Below are 14904 nucleotides of genomic sequence, written 5' to 3' on the forward strand. Positions count from 1 at the left end.
ATGGGATCAGCACCACCTACTAAAGCCACCGATGCTGTCTTGGTAGCTTCTGATCCTCTGCCTGACGGGGCTCAACAGGTCAAAGGCATCGACTGGATGTCCTTACCAGACGAACAACGAACTATTATCTCGAACTTCATCGATCAACTCACCGGACAAGGTTTCCAATCCAGTTCAATAGGTGATGCCATCCGTATCATCAATGACATGGTCTGTCGCCTGTAAAGACCTGTGGGAAGAAGAAGCAGTTCTGACTGCTTTCAGAGATCATGGAGAGATCCCGAGTCGGGCGAGAGAACCACCATTTTCCTGGGTTACACTTCCAACATGATATCATCAGGGCTGCGAGACACCTTTCGCTATCTTGTCCAGCATCGCCACGTCTCGGCCATTGTCACCACCGCTGGGGGAGTCGAGGAGGACTTCATTAAATGTTTGGCTCCCACGTACCTAGGCTCCTTTTCTGCCTCAGGGGCTGCCCTTCGAGCCAAGGGATTGAACCGCATTGGTAACCTCATCGTTCCGAACAACAACTATTGCTCCTTCGAGGACTGGATCATTCCCATCCTAGACAGAATGCTTGCGGAACAGGAAGAGGAATTCGCAAGATCTGGAGAACGTTTCATGTGGAGCCCCAGCACCATCATACATCGACTAGGCAAAGAGATCAATGACGAATCCTCGGTATATTACTGGGCATACAAGAACGACATCCCGGTTTTTTGTCCTGCTTTGACGGACGGCAGTCTCGGAGACATGATCTATTTCCACTCTTTCAAGGCCTCCCCTCTGCATCTCGGCATCGACATTGCCAAGGACATTCGGAAAATCAACACGATTGCGGTGCGGGCGAAACGAGCTGGCATGATCATCCTTGGAGGTGGAGTCGTGAAGCACCATATAGCTAACGCTTGTTTGATGCGGAATGGTGCCGAAAGTGCGGTGTATGTTAACACTGCGCAGGAGTTCGATGGCAGCGATGCTGGTGCCCGACCGGATGAGGCAGTGAGTTGGGGCAAGTACGTATTCCCCAACGGCGTGTGCAGTCATCTGCTATTGAAGCTGACCGAACCTAGAATCAAAGCCGACGGGGACAGTGTTAAGGTATGAAAAGGATGCAACTCCAATTCCGTGATTGCAGGAGACTAACACATTGAACAAACAGGTCTATGTGGAAGCGTGAGCACCCATTCTTTGTTCAAGGCTCTTCTCGACGATGATCTAGGCTAATGGATATTCCCAGGACAATAAGCTTTCCCCTGATTGTGGCTGGGACTTTTGCCAAACCAGAATCAAAACCATGACTCGCAGGTAGTCAAATGCAGTTTGAAGCTGAGGCTGCTCGACTACGGCAAGAAGGACTGATATCTCGATGCACATGGCCAAGGCAGACAGCCTCATGAAAGAGGGTGGAGACCGCCACCACCATCGGCGTGGTGTGACGGATGGAGAATTTCAGACCCGTTGAGTTGTGACTGGCGAAGTGAGTCAGGCTGAGAGGGTTGGGAAAATGGGGAAGTTTTGAAAGGATAAGAAAGGATTACCGGTGGCAGCTCGTGGCAGTGGACAGATCACATTGACCGTCTCACAAGCCAATGGATTTTGGATGCGGAATGGGGCCACATCGCCATGTCCACCACTAAACGATGAGTCTGGCCGGCCGGAACAGAGAGTCAGACAGCTGCAAAGGACTAAATGGCTGAGCCTCACTACGAGTGGGCTTTGCGGCCCAAAGACGGGTGGCAACAGCTGGGGAGTCATTACGTGGGGGGCAGAGGAGCGTCTAGCAGCAGTGGCCCATCACAGAGCTAGGCATGCTTGGCCTAGTAGCTTGCCCATCATGCACGCGGCGACCTGCACTGGGGGGGTCCAAGTGCTGGAGCCTGTCGGCGCTGTCCAATAGCTAAGCCTCCACGCCGATGCCTGGGACTTCGTTCGTTGCCTGCCACTTACCGGTTGTACCATACTCCTGCATAAATGCACCCTCTGGATTGCAAAAGTCGGAAGCCTTTCATGCACACAAAATCTCCCTGCTCACTCACCCTGGAATTCACCGGTGACTCTTGCCTTCGTCCAAAGTTCATCGTTGATTGATTGAAAATGTAATCTGGTGTTCGTACTCTCTGATGAAGCGATCAACTTGAACCTCAACCTGATATACAATTCCAACCCAAGCATTCACCGCCTCACTGTTCCCTTCTCGCTGCTTTTCTTTGCTACGCATCCTGTTGTGGCACTGCTGCTGGAATCATGGCCTCCCAAGGCACTTCACCGGTCCTTGTCCAGGCCCATCCCCATCCGCCTCATACATTAAACTCTACATTCAGTGCAGAACCGGAACCTAGCCACCACCCGCAGACGTCAACTATGCCCAGAAATGAACTGCACGAACTGCTCTCTTCCAGCTCTCCACATCCTCACCCTGAGCTACCTTCATCCTCGCCCGAAATGGAAATGCCGGACTCAGAAATGGCGGACATTCCTCCCGCAGAACCCGAATCTCGACCGCACGAGTCGGCGAATCCTGCTGGAGCAGAGCCTCCTGCAGAGGCCCCAGAAGGTGTGGTAGTTCCGGAGCCGGCAACTGCTGAGGAGGAGGGAACAACTACGGTGATAGCGGAAGTCCCAAGTCAAGACTCAAGCTCCACGCCTCCTCCACCGCCGGAGCCGCGCAATAACATTCCAGAATGGACAATGTATGAAGAGGACTGGTCAAAGCCCACTGAGGAGGAGATGGAAGAGCTGAGACTGAGAGAAACCAGAGGCACAGAGCTGAGCGCAGTGGACGTTCCCAGTGTGGAAAAGCGCATCTATTCAGACGTGGACCTTCCCGACGTGCGTCCGGTCAAGAAGTTGCGCCTCAGCTGGGTCATCGAGGGCGTTAGGGGGACCAAGGACAGACCAAACCATGCCAGAGTCATGGTTTCACCCCCTGCTGTTGTGGATGGGAACTACTGGCAAATTAAATTCTACCCGCGCGGCCACACATCTTCGTCTTACAGTGCTTACATTAAATGCAGCAGACGGCCTCCTAAACCAGACAGCAAACCCTCTGAAAGCACCTTTTCATTCTTCGAAGGCCCCCCAGACGCAGATTTTGGCAATGGAGCCGTGCCAGTTATGACACTCAAGACTGAACGGCGAGCGAAGAAGGACGACCGTTCCTCAACTGCCTCCGCCGCTGCCTCAGCAGGCCACAAGCAGGACAGTCAACCACCTTCCGAAGGAGCAAATCCCGGCGTAGTAGGTCTTGGTCATGACGAATCGCTTGACATACAAACTCCTGCAGAACAAGGAGACGAGAATTGGCGACTGTCTGCCCAGCTCGGAGTGGTGATGTACAACCCCGAGGAGCCACGCACTTGTGCATATGCTTCCACTGAAGGACAGTTCTCCAAGTATGTGGATGATTGGGGCTGGTCAAGTGTTGCGGGGCCTTGGAGAGATGCACACCTGCGACAACACTTGCAAAGAGCACCGCTCTTGCAGAACGATACCATTGCCATTGACGCCTATATCCGCATCTTCGATGATCCGACGAAGGCTTTGTGGTGGCGTAGCTCCGATGCCGAACCCCACTGGGACTCGAAATCGCTTGCAGGGTACTTCCCGATGGGAACTCCTCCGCTCTACCACAGCCCTGCCGTGGCAGGGATGACTGCATGGCTTCTTCTGGCCCCTTTCCGCAAGCTTCTTCAGCAAGCTGACGCCGGAGGCTGGCGGCACAATTCGCAGATCCGACCGAGGCCTTTCATTGCTCACCTGCAAATGATACTCTTTTTGATGCGAGCGTCAAGGAAAGAACGTGAAACCTATGTGGACCTGTATCCTGCGATCCAGGCGATGAGAGACTTTGGAGAAGAGTATACTGACGTCAGAACCTTTTGGGAAGCCTTTCGAAGGACGATCGAACTTGAACTGGACGACGACCAAGAAAGCTTGAGAGAGCTGAAGGCAATCTTTGACGGTCCAAACGGTCCAATTTCACTGCCACCATTGCCAGTTGAGAATGTGCTCGACATCCAGCAAACGCTCAGTTGTGTTTTGCGGGACATGGATTTCAAAGGATGTCTCCCCAACTTTTTGCCTCTTATGCTGGCGCGGGATAAGTTTGATAAGACAACACGAGAATGGAAACTGCTTTACGACCGTGTGATCTTGAATGATGAGATTGATGTTTCAGAATTCAGCACCGACGCAGAAGGTGTCAAATACACCCTCTACGGATTCATGGTTCATGCCGGTGTAAGAAACTCGGGGAAATTTTACACAGTTTTGCGACCAAATGGGCCAAACACAATGTGGCTTGCTTTTGAAGATGGGGATGGTAACCAGGTGTTCTCTTACAATAGAAAGGGAATCCAAGCATTCGAAGGACTCGAAGGACAGGCTCTGAAGGATTTCAACTCGACCCGAACAACTGCTTACCTCGCAATGTACATTAAGACGAGCTGCTTGGCCGACTATCTGCCGGGAGGTCTGGAGGCGTATCAGCTTCCGAAGTGGCTCGCACCGTACCTTGATTCTTCATATCAAGAAGCGCATGGAAACTTTGCTGAAGACTCCACTGAGGGGGACTCGGAAGAAATCAACGTCGAGATTTACTCTGACCAAGGCATCGTCGGAAGGGAAGGGTTGCTGGACATGTACAACATCAAACAACAGTCCCGACATAAAGGGATGTTCCACCTTCTGAGCTCGCCCAGAAATGCAACATATCAGGACCTGAGGCAGCGCCTAGCCAAAACAATTGGAATTAGTGATCCACTAGCGATTCGACTCTTTCGGATGGGTTATAGTGGCATTGGACATTACGCCACTGCTCAAATGCTCAATGTTGGCATGATGGACATAGTAGGCGATGGCTGTGTTATAGGTCAGCCGTTATGCTTGTGGATGTCAGTGCTCAGCAAGGACGAGCTTGAATTGTTTGGTGATGGGGGCAGAGCAAGCGTTCAAGTGGATGCGGACCTGTTGCATTCAAGAAGTGAGGCATCCTTCTCGGGCAGTGTCACCCACGGGGCCGAAGAACAAATTGCTGCTCCAGACGCGGAACAAGCTTCGATCCGAGCAGCTGTTAGGGCCGACATTGATCGCATCTCAAATGACAGACAGCGGCCATCTGCGGTAGCCGTGGAAATCAATGACCCGGACACTCCCATGCAGCTGGAGATCCCAGCTCCGACCGCTGAAGAAAGCTTGACCGCGACCGTGCCTCACGGCCATCTCATTGACGCGGCAGCACATGAGAACGTGGGGGCTCTGCCTGTCAACGATGACACTCAGTTCACTTCGGCGCCTGGACTCTCAGCGTTGTCTCGAGCCGAAGCATCCCTGATTGCCGCTGTCATTTCTGAAGACTCCGAAGCCATGGATTTTGTGATGAATTCTGGATCTGTTTCCACAGAAAATTCGGCCTCGCAGTCTAGCGAGTCGTCACAGTCTTCATCACCACCCCCTGAAAAGCACGGACCCGTTGATAATGTCTATGGCTTCATTCAAATATTCGACGTTGACAAGCAGACGTTCCGTGTCCAAGAGACCTTCTTTGCTCGGTCGGAAGAAAAAGTGAGAGACTTCGTGCAGAGACATTTTGGTTATGGGCCCGACAAGAAGTTTGTCGCCTGGCGTCGCCATTCGACCGTCGATGGAACCGTTGTGGGACTGGACGACACATTTCTGGACCCCAGATTCGTCAACGGTTGTGATCTCGTCATTTACGAGCCGGTGTCTGAAACTCGTGTCAGGGAGCTCGAGAAGGAAGGCAAGTTCGCCAGCCCTCACGAGCTATCTAGCTACTTGCGGATGGTGGAGCGTCGGCATCCAGTTCACTCCAAGACAACAACCGAGCCCATCGAACTTGCGGGTTTTGGGACCGACTACTACAAAGGGCCCCTGGTTAATGGGCTCTGCCATGGAGCTAAGTGCTTCAGTATCAGCTCTACAGGCAATACGTATGAAGGACCCCTTGTCTGCAACGTCAAAAGCGGCAAAGGAGGCAAGATGACGTACTATAATGGCGACACCTACGAAGGTGAATGGTACCAAGACGAGCGTCACGGCCAGGGGACTTTTGTGGAAGCTAGAACAGGGAACAAGTACGTCGGCGGCTTTGAGAACGGCAAGCGGTGGGGGATGGGTACCACGTACTGGCAGGTTGCGGACGAGCAGGCGGACTTGTGCCAGATCTGCTACGGCAACGAGATTGATGCGCTCTTCTTCGACTGTGGGCACGTGTGCGCATGTGTCGAATGCGCAAGGCAGTGTGAGATCTGCCCTATCTGCAGAAAGACGGTGAAGCAGGTGGTCAAGATGTTCCGAGCTTGAGGTATTTTCAGATTATAGGGAAATATTATTGTGCGAATGAGACCAAGCAAGCGGGCGTTCCGGATGATTCGATGTGCTGGAGGAGCTGGCGAAGAAAGCAAAAGATTCTGGACATGGATTCGTTATTCGATTGGCGTACGCAATGCGGTTGTTTAGGTATGGGAAGCATTTAGCATGGAAACCGGCGCTGATGAGGTGTGCGATACCGAGCGACTGGCTGACCATGACGATCAGATCTGGACACGAACAAATTGATAGTTTCAATTCACATCACGAGTTAATGGCAAACGAAACTTGGGTCCGACGGATCCATCTCGTATTCTGGATTTTCCTAGAATTGCCTCGTGCGGTATTCGGACGTGGACTTCATTGGTCCTCTTCCTCGTCCTCTTCCTTCCCCCCGTCTATTTGCACGAACCAACTGGAGAGAAGATGGGGGGGCCCGGCAAAGTCGAAGCCTCGGGCGAAATGTCCTTCCGCGGTGTTTTTACATGTCCAAGTTGTTTACGCGCGAGACCGTTTTAGGAAAGTCCAGGGTGGATACATACCTCCAGGTACCTCCCGTGGCTCTATATCCAATGGTGGCATCATACGTGTGTCCGTCCAAAGAGGCCCTGAGAAGCACTTGAGGGTGGATACACTACTGGATTGTCAGGGTTGGGGGCTCATAATGTTCCGATTTAAAAACAGCCCGTCTCTCCATCTCCTGATTCTGTCCTCTCAACCCTTCTTTGAATCAAGCGGCATAGTCTCCGAAGGATCACCCATTATGTCTTCAAAGCCTTCACTCGTCTTTGTGCCTGGGGCATGGCACCGCGCTGAGACATGGGGAAAGATCGCAACTATCCTCGAAACCCAACACCAGTACAAATGCAGACTTGTGACCTTGCCGTCGACACTGTCTGACCCCGCCGCAACCCTTCTGGATGATATCGAAGCCGTCAGAGCCGCCATTGTCGCCGAGACCTCACAAGGACACGATGTCGTGGTTGTGATGCACTCCTATGGCGGTATCCCAGGGCAAAGCGCGATCAAGGGCCTCACATTGCCCAAGGGAAAGCCAGATGCTCCATCTCCACCAACGCCATCAGCGGAGAGCAGGAGACGCGGCCATGTCATTGGCCTTATCGTAATAGCATCTGGCTTTGTTATTCCTGCAAAGTCGTTCCTTGACGGCATGGGAGGCCAACCACCCCCATCCTGGAAACTCGATTATGAGAGCGGCTTTGCTGAGATCGTGGCCGACGCGCGTGAGCTCTTTTACCACGACCTTCCCGAGGAAGAGGGCAAGGAGTGGGTCAACAAGCTCACCAAGCAATCGCTGAAAACGCTGACCGAGGGGGGTGAACATACCTACCCCGGGTGGATGGATGTGCCTTCGTGGTACCTTGCCACCAAGGACGACAAGGCCTTGCCAGTGGAGGCACAGAGAATGTTCGTGCAGATGGCAAAGGATGCAGGGGCAAGTGTCACTTTGAGAGAGGTGGAAAGTAGTCATTCGCCTATGCTGAGTAGGCCAGAGGAGACGGTGCAGGTTGTTTTGGACGCCACAGCCAGCTTTTGCGGATGAGTTGCCTCTTTGTGCTCTCCTACAAGAATCTCAACTCTTTGACACACGAGATTGTGATTAGACTAGGGTGATGTACAATGGTCTTCGAATTCACAATACGAGAAAAACGACGTACGCTGGGTGAAGATTGCCAGTCTGCGCTGCAATATCAAACTTCACAGACAGATAGAAGAAGAGACGAAGGCCTTTCAGAAGTTCACTTCGCAACACCCAGTGACAGTCATATTTTCACCTTGACATTTCATTTTACTGATACTCTCCTGTGTGTGCCAGATCATGGTGAGACGAGTGTGACGACGGCCTGAAGCTGGGTCACGCTGGCTGGCGTAGGCAAGGCTGAGCATGTGGACCTACGGAAAAAGGGGGTGTTTGTCTGGTATCAGGCGCATCCCAATATTTGGCATCCACGCAAACGTCAAACACGACTTACTAACCCTTTCGTTTGACATAGACCGACTGCCCCAGTGTACCATAAATCATCATGTGCAACTATCACAGTGACAGATCAGCTGGCGGCCCTGTCCTGCATCTGCATCATATCATTCCGGCAAAGGGAGCAGTGCGAGCAGTGAAATCCATAAGTGACGATACGTGAAATGAGACTTCTCCGGCCAACGAAGGGGTTATCGAAGTGCTACTTAACGTGAGTGTCGCTCACGTCTTCTCCCGATCTTCTCTAACTGACGATCTGGACATTTCAGATTTTAGCACAGCAACCTCTCGCATTTGAGTGCGTCACCGCTTCTGACCACACTTCCGACGCTCTCAGAAACGGCAATAGAGTCAACCGCCATGGATTTTTAACATCATGGGTGCCATTTTGTTACTCCGACTTCTTTTGCTGCTTCATTTTCTGGGCCTGAAGATAACGACGTGCCAAGGGACGGCGCCGGCGATATAGTATATCCCCGACACCCCACAGGCGCGAATCGACAGGGTGAAAGAAGGGTTGGAGGATGCCATTCATATTGCGAGAGTAGTGGCATTAACATTCCGTTCGTGTGAAGAGGTATGCTCCCCAGACATGAGGTGATGTCGCAAACGGAAGGAGGAGGAGTGGGAGACGATAAGTCGTCAAGCATTTTCGATCCTGACTGTCTCTTTTTCACAGGCATTCTTGCGGTATTTCCGACCTGAAGATGCGGACTTCGTGAGACGAATTTTTCGCACCCTTGCCAACCTACCGTTGGACGAGGTGGTGACGGCAGAGAACCTTGTTTCTGTCCTCACAGGGCCCAACGCACAACTGAGCTCCCGGTTCGTGCAGTCGAGGATCTATATAGGAGACAGCACGGCTCGACCAACTGAGCGACAGTGCAAAGGACAGGTCAATGCGTGGATGAGCGAGGATAATGCTGACGCGAATGCCGAAATCTATATCTGTGACGACGCCTTTGACTGGCCGTCCATCGAAGAGATTGCCAACCCTCCACAAACGTCATGGGCAAGAGACAACCAAGGCCGGCCGCTCCCTGGATACTCGTGCGACGGTCTGGGGGATTTTGACTCGGACTGGATGAAGACCATGGGTTCCATTATCCTGCACGAGTACATGCACTGGGGGTTCTTGTATATACAGGTTCCCAACTGGTACTATTATATCAAGACTACAAGTATGGGCTTCCGAGCGATCGAAGACTACACCGGCCCATTTCCACCCAACGGGTATGGTGCCTACCATGCCAAGACGATCAAGGACATCTATGGAAGTTGGGACCAAGCTTGGCCCCAGACCCTTAACAATGCTGACAACTACGTCTACTACGCTCTGTCAAAGTACTGGTCCTGGCGATGCGGCAAACAATTTGGGCCTGCGCCAAGCGAACACGACGCGCATCAGCGTGGAGCCAGCGGTTGGCGACCGCCCGATTGATGGCTTGATGGCAGATACGCAGGGTGGTGGAGATGTTGGGATAATTAAACCATGGACGTATCTGGGACGACAGAGCTCTGGCTGGGAATGGAATGGCGGGAGATGCATACGAAGTTTTGGGTACCTACTCACCCATTTTTGGTTCTTCATCATCAGCAGGAGCTGTAGCTGTCACACTTACCTCAGATAGCTTCTGAAGCATTAATTGGAGCTGAATCAAATCAGGATGCATTTCGAGCCAGCCCACTTTGGCATCCCTCGCTATGAGGAACTTGCTTATCGACAGCCAAGCTGACTTCAGAAATGGATGGCACAGAGTGACACAGTTAACGACCAGGAGGCCGCCATGTAAGAAACGGCTAATATGTAGTAATAAGTAGAGGGATCCCGCTGTACTCAGCAGTAGATGGAATACTCTTAAGGAATAATACTGACCACATAACTAATGGTTAATCACTTCTGTGATACTACCCTGTCGTACGCTCTCCTCGTCAGACCCGTGCCGCCCCTTTCTGAAGCCGCCAAGTCGGATGGAGAGATCTTCTTTTCGGCGGAATTCAGATGGTCGTCCGGAGCAGCGCCCGGAGAGGGATAAGCGCAACGGCGGAAAGGTGTCGCCCACCCATAGAGGCAAGTAAGGGAGAATCCTGCGAGAAGACGACCCTGGGGTGAATAACGAGCACTGCCCCCTCTCTACCAGGGTTCTCCTCATGGACCCCTCGCCTTTGTTGCGAGGAATCGAGGGATCGGAGGACAAAAAGCCCGCTATCGTCCCTGCGCAAAGGCACCGAGGGGTGGACAGACCTATCATGAGCATTTGGGCAGGGTCGATCGGATTGCGACAATGGGAAAGTCCTCGTTGGATATGGGTATCTCGGCCGCCATGGCCCACGATTTCTCGGTTGCTCGCGGAGGGAAAAGATACTGGGTCCCTCGAGGAGTTTACGGTCTTAACGCTCTCGCCAATCTCGTGTCTGCCACAAGAACTGCACCGTTTCCCCGCGGCACCGCGGTCTTCAAAGGGACCGTTGCTCGGTTCTAGAACCCCCAATATCGACGGGTCCAGGGACTCCCATCCATCTCCATCATCGTCAGGCATCCAAGCCGCGTTTAATGCTGATCTACGAGTTAATTGCCCAGCTAAGGTGGCTAGGGGCTGTATCTTGCAGTCATCTGCCACAAAGCAGCGCCTGCGCCACCTGCGTTGCACCATCCTATACAAGTCAAGGTCTAGATTCCTCCTTCTCGATATCTGTCTCCCTGTGAAAGCAATATCCAGTTCCAAAGGGATATTTGACAGCGCTTAGTTTCCGTTACTGAACTCTGTCGGTCTGGTTTCCATTCGTTGAGAAGGAGATCATTTGTTGTCTCGCGTGAAGCAGAAGCATTGAACCCGAGTTTCACTTCCTGACTTCTCGTCGCATTCACAACTTGCCACTACCTATAAAAAGCACACGATGCCCTTTCCGAAGCCATACAAATTGATCACAATCAGCACGGATCCCGAGCGAGCCAGCCGAATGGTGAGGAAAATCGCCGAGGATGTCAAGGACCGGTACATAATCATCCACTGTGTCAATGCCGCCCGTATGTTGGAGTCCTTCTCTTTCCTATCTTTCTTGTTCCCTGTGGGCAAACATTCATACAATTGTCTCAAGGCGATCTTTCTTTCTCCATTGGGGGCTGACAATGCCATGTAACTTACACGCAGGAATTGACGAAGTGGAGTCGCTCGTGTCGCTTTATCGGCCTGATATCCTGGTACGTATTTATGTTCCAGACGAGCATATCTATCTATCAACAATCCCGATGGGAGCAACCTCGAAATAAAAGCCTCCCGTGCTAGACTAACACGGTTGAAATGAATGCAGGTCTGTGCTTCGATGTGGTCGTCGGACCAAAGTGCCGAGATCAAGAGAATCGCCAGGACCGCCGTGCCGGGCTTGCGATGTTATGTCGTGCCCCAGGGTATGCAGGCTGAGAGAGGGTCCGAGGCTACCACGGAACATGTCAAGAACCAGCTGCCGAAGATCATTGACGGTGACTTGGGATTAAAATGATATGTGCTGAAGGTAAAGTATTGATCGGTTTGGTATAGCATGGTAGCATATGAGTTTGGCAAAAAGGAATGAAGGAAGGCAGGAAGGGAGGCACGAATAGGAACTCTTGGACACGGATATACGACAAATAGGAGCTGCAGGCGCACTGGTATCCTTTGTTACTGTCATCTTCGAGTCGCTCTCTTGTATGACCAAATCTATTCATCGGCAGGGATTGCAAGTCATATTCCACCACGGAAACGACATCGTGTTTTATCGATCAACCGATAGCTCAGTCCAGTCCATTCCAGCCCAGACACAGGTGCATTCGAGCGATGCTTCCTATAGCTCCATTGGCAAGAGCCAGTTCCGGCAAGCAATAGGCGGAATGTGTTCAAGAAGGCATTCCTCGAGAGAGGACTTCGACCGCACTGATGAGACATTAGTGGTCAGGTAATGATCTTGTGACCAGAGCTTACCCTGATTGGTATAGAATGCTGCAATCGACTAAATGGGAGTCATTCCTTCCTCCCCTGAGCTCAAGACAGTCGCACCTCTCAGCTTGAGCGGCGACAGATTGAGGAGCCTCGATTTGCTCTTGACCACGAGTGCGTTGCAGAAGCCGGTATCCGGGGTATATGACAGTCCATCGATGACTCTAACACAGCTTGAACCACAGATGGGGCAAAGTGTGCTTGGGGGCTTCGAGGCTCCTGGATCAGTCTCCAAATTTATGAACGCAGCAGCAGAAGCAGCAGCCCAATGGCGCGGTCGGACTCTGAATGTCGGACCGGACGTTCGTCATGGCCCGGCAATGAACATGCTCCAAGAATATCCACTGGTTGGTTATTTGAGAATTCAGCAACAGACCCCTCGATCGGGGCAGGAACAGCCAGTCTTATCCCACAGCTAAATCAACGCCACGAATACCTTGTGCATTCCCCATTGGCTAGATCAAAACCGACAGTCTCTATTCCCATTGGACGGCGCCTTGGTGGCGTTGAAATTCAACCATTCGATTGGTGGAACTGTGAGCGCCAAGGTTTTGGTCGTCAGTTTGTACACATCACAGCGAAAATGGACTTGTACAACACCTTCATATACTGCTAACTCGCTCATGTCATTCAACCTTTGAAAGTGGGCCACCTCGAGTCACTCTGCCAGCATTGTGTCTGTTTTGTCTGGTCCAAGCAGAAACAAGAGGTTTGGTGGCCCTCCCTCCCATGTACATCCCGAGTTCGGCGACCGAGCACTAAGCAAATGCTTCACGTTACATCATCGCAATCATTTGACTGGCTCTGTTTCTTTGTGGAGAGTACTGTGTCAGTTAACAGTTGAATGGACATGGCTTCACCAAATTTGACTCAGAGAGGTCGAGGCCTCGCAAATCTGGTTAAGGTATATCAAAACGATCCTTCCGGAGCATCGAAGCTTCCCGTGGTAGTCTCAAAGACACATCTGCAATAGTCGCCAATATGATTGACAAGCCCACCGTCACCAAGACTGCCATTGTCACTGGAGCAGTGTCTGGAATGGGACTTGCTCTTACACGTCACCTCCTGGCTAAGGCAGATAAGAGCAACGGCACGGAACAGTGGAGGGTTGTACTGGCCGACATCAACGAAGTAGGTTACGAATCGATCAAGTCTACGCTGGAACAAGATCGTCATATCTTTGTACATACCGATGTGTCGAGGTTTTCAGACCAGTTGGAGTTATTCAAGCGCGCTTTTGAATGGTCGAACGGCCGTATCGACTTCTTCGCCAACAACGCTGGCATACCCGACCAACAGCCGCTGCTGGGCTGGCTCGGAAATCCCAAGGCGGTCGAGAATGAAGACCCCGTTGAGCCTGACGTCAGATGCATAGATGTCGACCTGAAGGCTGCAATCTACGGACTGAAGCTCTTTGTCCACTTTACCAGAAGGACTCGGAACCTGCTCAGCCGGCAGACTGCCGCAACCATGGACGACATCGGAATCAACGGGGGGGATGCCGCCATCGGGGTGGCGGCGTCGCATGATTTCCACCCTAGGATGGTCATCACAGCTTCCATGGCCGCCCAGTATCCGTTTTATATCCTGCCCATGTATACGGCAGCGAAGCATGGGTGCGTGGGATTAGTGCGAGCTGCAGCACCAACACTGTTCCAAGACGACCGGATTACCCTGAATGCCATCATGCCCAGCACCACGAAGACAAACATAATTCCCAAGCCCATACTCGAGCAATGGCCCGAAGAGAATTTTACTCCGCTGGAGACCATTATGCGAGCTTTCGAGGAGCTGATCGATGTAGAAGGACGGATTGCCCAGGATGGGTTGAGTGATGGTCGAGATGGTCAGGTCAAAAACGGGTGCTGTGTGGAGGCGTCGACGAATCGCTTGTTCTACCGTGATCCAGTCCCATTCCCGAACGGGGTGCAGGAATGGGTCGGCGACCAGTCGAGAAGAGATGGAATCTTAGGGACGTTCATGCAGAAGGCGATGAGCTCCAAGGCGAATGGATCTGCCCACTAGCCCGACTGCACAAGGCTAGGGAGTTTCCGGGAGATCGATACCGCCCTTTATAGGACCGAAGGCAGGCATGTTGACCGGCTTGATTAGGGTCGTGAGGTTCACGGAGAAAGACTTGGAGCCTGTACTTGTACTTGCACGAAGGGTGTCGATGTCTTCTCTTTTGCTGCAGCCTGGTACCAAGGGACGACAACACCCACCGAAACTGAAGTCGAATGTGGCCCGAGGAGCGCATTTGAGAAGACTGCACTTCCTGCTATCATTCAGTCTCATAGTCGATGTCCGCAACCTCAGATCGCCCAGCCGGCTCCTTCCAGTCGATCGTTACCTCTTTATTGTTCTTCCCCTGCCACAGGATGATGCTGCAACGGAGAAGTCCACAGGGCGAATGGATGGGATTGCATCTCACAGGGTAACTGCAGCGATAACAACTACCCTTGTCATTCTCCAGCAGCTGGCATGTTGCATCTTCTTATCTACCACCGATTTATTTCTTTGGCTCTTCTTCACATCCCACCTTCCGCTTGACGAGGAAGAGGCAACATGATCTGCAATGATGCATGAAGGGATTTTGGCGAG

At 52.2% G+C, this 14904-nt stretch overlaps 6 protein-coding genes across 6 annotated transcripts; all 6 read left to right on the forward strand.

Moving 5' to 3' along the window:
- On the forward strand, positions 1 to 1183 carry Z520_07139 (deoxyhypusine synthase; the record flags this gene model as incomplete). The annotated part of the gene is made up of 4 exons (XM_016777638.1): positions 1 to 210; positions 265 to 1019; positions 1077 to 1104; positions 1166 to 1183. The coding sequence occupies 4 exons, from the start codon at positions 1 to 3 to the stop codon at positions 1181 to 1183; spliced, it is 1011 nt and encodes a 336-aa protein (XP_016631148.1).
- Positions 1184 to 2250: 1067 nt separating this feature from the next.
- Z520_07140 (uncharacterized protein) lies at positions 2251 to 6327 on the forward strand (the record flags this gene model as incomplete). The annotated part of the gene is made up of 1 exon (XM_016777639.1): positions 2251 to 6327. One exon carries the CDS (start codon positions 2251 to 2253, stop codon positions 6325 to 6327), a length of 4077 nt encoding a protein of 1358 aa, XP_016631149.1.
- A 769-nt stretch (positions 6328 to 7096) lies between these two features.
- On the forward strand, positions 7097 to 7897 carry Z520_07141 (uncharacterized protein; the record flags this gene model as incomplete). Its single annotated transcript, XM_016777640.1, has 1 exon — positions 7097 to 7897. One exon carries the CDS (start codon positions 7097 to 7099, stop codon positions 7895 to 7897), a length of 801 nt encoding a protein of 266 aa, XP_016631150.1.
- A 1032-nt stretch (positions 7898 to 8929) lies between these two features.
- Positions 8930 to 9770, forward strand: Z520_07142 (uncharacterized protein; the record flags this gene model as incomplete). Its single annotated transcript, XM_016777641.1, has 2 exons — positions 8930 to 8953; positions 9009 to 9770. The coding sequence occupies 2 exons, from the start codon at positions 8930 to 8932 to the stop codon at positions 9768 to 9770; spliced, it is 786 nt and encodes a 261-aa protein (XP_016631151.1).
- Positions 9771 to 11227: 1457 nt separating this feature from the next.
- Z520_07143 (uncharacterized protein) lies at positions 11228 to 11830 on the forward strand (the record flags this gene model as incomplete). Its single annotated transcript, XM_016777642.1, has 3 exons — positions 11228 to 11357; positions 11482 to 11531; positions 11642 to 11830. 3 exons carry the CDS (start codon positions 11228 to 11230, stop codon positions 11828 to 11830), a joined length of 369 nt encoding a protein of 122 aa, XP_016631152.1.
- A 1454-nt stretch (positions 11831 to 13284) lies between these two features.
- Positions 13285 to 14328, forward strand: Z520_07144 (uncharacterized protein; the record flags this gene model as incomplete). Its single annotated transcript, XM_016777643.1, has 1 exon — positions 13285 to 14328. One exon carries the CDS (start codon positions 13285 to 13287, stop codon positions 14326 to 14328), a length of 1044 nt encoding a protein of 347 aa, XP_016631153.1.
- Positions 14329 to 14904: the final 576 nt, after the last annotated feature.

This window comes from Fonsecaea multimorphosa, assembly GCF_000836435.1.
Source record: "Fonsecaea multimorphosa CBS 102226 unplaced genomic scaffold supercont1.14, whole genome shotgun sequence".
Taxonomy (NCBI): domain Eukaryota; kingdom Fungi; phylum Ascomycota; class Eurotiomycetes; order Chaetothyriales; family Herpotrichiellaceae; genus Fonsecaea; species Fonsecaea multimorphosa.